Raw genomic sequence first — 4,515 nt, 5'->3', positions numbered from 1 at the left:
GACACACCCACAGTAAACCCGCCAGTACCATGGCCCTGGCTGGGGCCAGTATAACGGGGAGTCTCTCAGGAAGTGCAATGGTTAACTGCTTTAACAGGTAAGAGATGAGCTTTCTGCCTTTCTACCCTACAGTATCCTAGTCTGCCTGGGGAAGTGTGGCTGGAAAGTTGTCTGGCAGAACGGGGCCGAGGGTTCTAATCAACAAGTGTCTTGAATATGAGCCAGCAATGTGCCCGGGTGGCCAGGAAGGCCAATGGCATCCTGGCTTGCATTAGAAACAGTGTGACCAGTAGGAGTAGGGAGGGGATTGTCCCCCTGTACTCCAGTGCCACTGGTGAGGCCATACCTTGAGCATTGTGTCCAGTTTTGGGCACCTCAATACAAGAGAGATATCAAGGTGCTGGAGCAAGTGCATAGATGGGCAACGAAGCTGGTGAAGGGTCTGGAGAATGAATTTTATGAAGAGCGATTGAAGGAGCTGGAGCCGTTTAGTTTTAACAAGAGGAGGCTGAGGGGACACCTCATTGCTCTCTACAGCTACCTGAAAGGACAAACTACCTGGAAGGGCGTTGTAGAGAGGTTGGTGCTGGTCTCTTCTCACAGGTAATCAGCGATAGAACAAGAGGGAATAGCTTCAAACTGCAATAGGATAGATTTAGACTGGACATTAGAAAAAAACTTTTCACAGAACGGGTAGTCAGACACTGGAATAGGCTGCCCAGGGAGGTGGTTGAGTCACCATCCCTGGATGTGTTTAAAGGTCCTTTAGGTGTGGTGTTGGGGGGTATGGTTTAGGGGTGAACTTTGTAGAGTAGAGCTAATGGTTGGACTCGATGATCCCAAGGGTCTTTTCCAACTTGAGTGATTCTATGTAAGCAAAGGAAGTGGTGTTACTAGGGTTTTTTTTTAATTTTTACGTTTTTCTTTTTTACTTGGTTTGTATTGAAAGGAACTGCCTAAGAGAGAGAGATATTGTTCATCTCTGATTAACTTGCCGATTTCCAAGAGATTGCTGCCAGACTGCAATCCTCCAGGAAGAGTTTTGAGTTGTTTTCAGGGTGAACGAGGCCCGAGATCTTGTTCTCCTGCTGCTCAGGAGAGCAGCCTGTCAGAGGGAGGCGCCCCATGTCTCACAGAGTCATGTTCTCTGGTGCATCACACCCCAAAGTCAGAACTGCTGACTTGTTCACTTGTCTGCACGTACCAAACTGTGCCTTCCAGCACCTGGGTGGAGTGTGGATTCAGAATGGATTTAGGCAGGAGGAGAGGTGGGTGGGCACCTGGCCTTGTGACGGTGACAACTTCTTGTCACTAACTTCTCGGCACGTCCTATGAATGTGGCCCTTACTGTTTGCTGGCTGTCCTGTACCCTGAAAGGAAAGGGAGGAAGTGTCTAAAAAGGATTGTTAAAATTCAGGATTCAGGATGGGATTTGTTCCTTAAATCAGGTACTACTGCTGCTCATTTTCTTGAGTAATTACAAAGCCCAGGCTACATAGAATAAGGAAAGCAAGAGAGCATCAAGAGTTCCCTTATGCTGGGACAGATATTTGAAGCTGTGACTGCTGAGTGAGGTATACCTAACCTCTTTAAAGAGCCAAGAGTGGAAAACAAAGCAAAAAACCACTTCTAGTTCACTGTCAGAACACAGATAAACAAGGCATTTAGGAAAAAAAAAGCTTCTAATTTGATTTCTGGCTTATCTGCTCAGCACAACTTAAGATTGCTCAGGTTTCTATTATTCCTGTGGCAGTTGATAACAGTGCAGCATAAAGCAGAGTACAGAACACAGTTCTCTGCCTGTTATTTGATTAGCAATAATTTTGCTGCTGGAGAAACACAGGAACTATCATGTCTTGAACTTATTTACCCTTCTGATTGCTTTTTTCCATATTTAGAGGAACTAACTGCAAAAGAATTGTAGCTAAGCCTGGAAGTTGTTCTTGCAAACCTCAGGGAGGAAAGTATCCAGAACATCTGATTTAACGCACAATTAATCTGTTATGGCTTTGGGGCGTTTTTGTTTTAATAAAAAATAGTCGTTTTCGACAGTGGAAAGCAAGAACCTGTTTTGGTAGGGTAAATATGTGCAATAATGTGCATGGAGTAACTGATAAACTCTATTGACTGCTGAATGGTGGGGAAATTCTACAAGGTGACATGAATTTTCAGCTGCTGTGGTTAAACTGTAGTAGCAGTCTATGCAACTCTTCTTTTTTTTTTCTTTCTCTCCAAGACTGGAAGTGCAAGCAGATGTGCAGAAAGAACGATACAGTCTGAGTGGAGAATCTGGCACAGTTAGCTTGGGAACAGTTAGTGACAATGCCAGTACCAAAGCAATGGCAGGATCCATTCTAAACTCCTACATCCCTTTGGACAGGTAAGAGAAATGTGGTGAAAACAGAACATTTAAAAACCCTTTCTTATTAAAGGATATTCTAAGCATGCCTCAGCTGTTCTACTTTAATGATCACCCTTTGAAACTGCAGATTTTGTTACAAATCACATCACATGTGGCTGCTTACCTTTTGCCAAGGTTATTTTCAAGGAGGAACACCATGGCTGCAGCGCAGTGAAGTGTTTGGTCTTTCAGGCTCTGTGCTTTCCGCTGGGCTGTTTATTTAACTTAAACACTTAACTCGTCTAAAGCGAGTTACATCTCTCTAACTTACTTTTGCTATGTTTCTTGGAAAGCAGCAGGAGTTTGTTTTGCTGCGTTAGCTGGCATGTCTTAGATGATCATTTACACTCACAGATTCTTTGTTTTTCTAGGGAAGGCAACAGTATGGAAGTGCAGGTGGATATTGAGTCGAAGCCAGCCAAATTCAGACACAACAGCGGCAGCAGTAGCGTTGATGATGGCAGTGCTGCGGGTCGAAGTAATGCCGCTTGTTCCTCGGCCTGCTTGCCAGACAGTAAATCCAGTGCCACCAAGTGGTCCAAAGAAACAACAGCAGGGAAGAAATGTAAAGGTAAGCTGAGAAAGAAGAGTAGCATGAAGATAAATGAGACCAGAGAGGACATGGATGCTCAGCTGTTGGAACAACAAAGCACAAACTCCAGTGAATTTGACTCTCCCTCTCTTAGTGATAGTATTCCATCTGTAGCAGATTCTCACTCGAGTCATTTTTCTGAGTTTAGTTGCTCAGATATGGAAAGCATGAAAACTTCCTGTAGCCATGGTTCCAGCGACTATCATACTCGCTTTACCACAGTCAGTGTTCTCCCAGAGGTGGAAAATGATCGCTTAGAAAACTCTCCACAGCCAAGTGGAATCCCTGTGCCTGTTCCAACAGCCCCAAGCACTGATGTTCCACAGCTGAGTTACATTGCTGAGGAAAGCGTTCATCATGGATCTTCCACAGATGGAGATTTAGGTGTTGGTGAAACACCGAAAGAAGCAAACAACAACCACTCACAACATGCTGTGGAATCCAGCACTGCTATTCAGACTGAAATTTAAGCCTCTAAGTGCTGCAAAAATATATTTACCACTAAAGAACCCTGTCTGAAAGCTGGTTGAATTAACATGCAACTTCCCTAAGTTTCAGGTGACCAGCAGAAGTAAGGTTTTGATACAACTACATTTTATATATACTTGTCTGATAAGGCAAAATACTTCATATGGATCTTAGACCTGTGTGAAGAGACGTGAAGGCTTTAACCAAGTGCATTACAGCAGTACAAATACGTCCATGTTTTGTATTTTTGCCACAACTTTGCTTGAAAGCATATACTCGGTGTATTTAGATGGAAATTGGTAAATCCTTAATATGTTAAATGCTGAAATGAATAATATGTCCTGCACTGTTCACTTGGAAAATGTGGGGTTTGGGATAAATGGGTGTTAGCTGAGCGTTAGTGACTTACAGCCATTCTTGTGTGAACTCTATTTAAGGGAAGCAAAAGTTTTGCAGAGACCTCTTTACAAACGTATTTCAACCGTGAATATTCGTAACGATCATTTTGTTTTGTAACTGGACACGCTGTATTTAGAATGCATGTAGAATGAACCGTGTACCTGCAGATGGATGTAGCCTGTGTCAGAAGCGTTTGTATGTGTTACACTTTGAGCAAGGTTATGGCATTTTACAGAATTCCAAACAGAAGAAATTGATACTTAATGTATGGTGGAATGGAAAAGTCACATGTGAAGAACAGTGGAGTTACTTATTTATTCATGCTACCAACCATGCAGCAAATAAGGCTACTATATAGTGTATAAAAAAAACCAAACAACAAAAGTAAAATAACAGTCAAGTGATTTATAAGCATTGTAGAAGAGCAGATGCAGTCACCTTTCATTAGGGGGAAGAAAACAGGTGCCCCTTCAAATCTTGGTGCCTTTGGAAAAGACTGGGTTTGAAGTGCCTGGTCGTTTGAGGATTTTACTGTAATGTTTTCCAGAATGTCCTCTTTGGCCACCTTGGATCACAAAAGAAAATTCTAGGGAATGAAATGACTGTGGTCGATAAATGTATAATAGTAAAGAAGTATTAGCCTACCAAAGACTCA

At 42.8% G+C, this 4,515-nt stretch overlaps 1 protein-coding gene across 1 annotated transcript in view; it reads left to right on the top strand.

Annotated features, from left to right (window-relative positions):
• RNF19A (ring finger protein 19A, RBR E3 ubiquitin protein ligase) overlaps positions 1-3,807 on the top strand; it is a 20,721-nt gene extending 16,914 nt beyond the window's left edge. The window contains 3 exon segments of the mRNA XM_009867836.1: positions 1-97; positions 2,237-2,380; positions 2,773-3,807. The exon segment at positions 1-97 is cut by the window's left edge and continues 18 nt beyond it. Of these exon segments, the coding sequence (XP_009866138.1) occupies positions 1-97; positions 2,237-2,380; positions 2,773-3,463 (932 nt within the window). The 3' untranslated portion in view covers positions 3,464-3,807.
• Positions 3,808-4,515: the final 708 nt, after the last annotated feature.

This window comes from Apaloderma vittatum, unplaced genomic scaffold, assembly GCF_000703405.1.
Source record: "Apaloderma vittatum isolate BGI_N311 unplaced genomic scaffold, ASM70340v1 scaffold7134, whole genome shotgun sequence".
NCBI classification, from domain to species: domain Eukaryota; kingdom Metazoa; phylum Chordata; class Aves; order Trogoniformes; family Trogonidae; genus Apaloderma; species Apaloderma vittatum.
The sequence above is the reverse complement of the archived record's forward strand: the minus strand, read 5'-3'. Positions and strand labels throughout refer to the sequence as shown.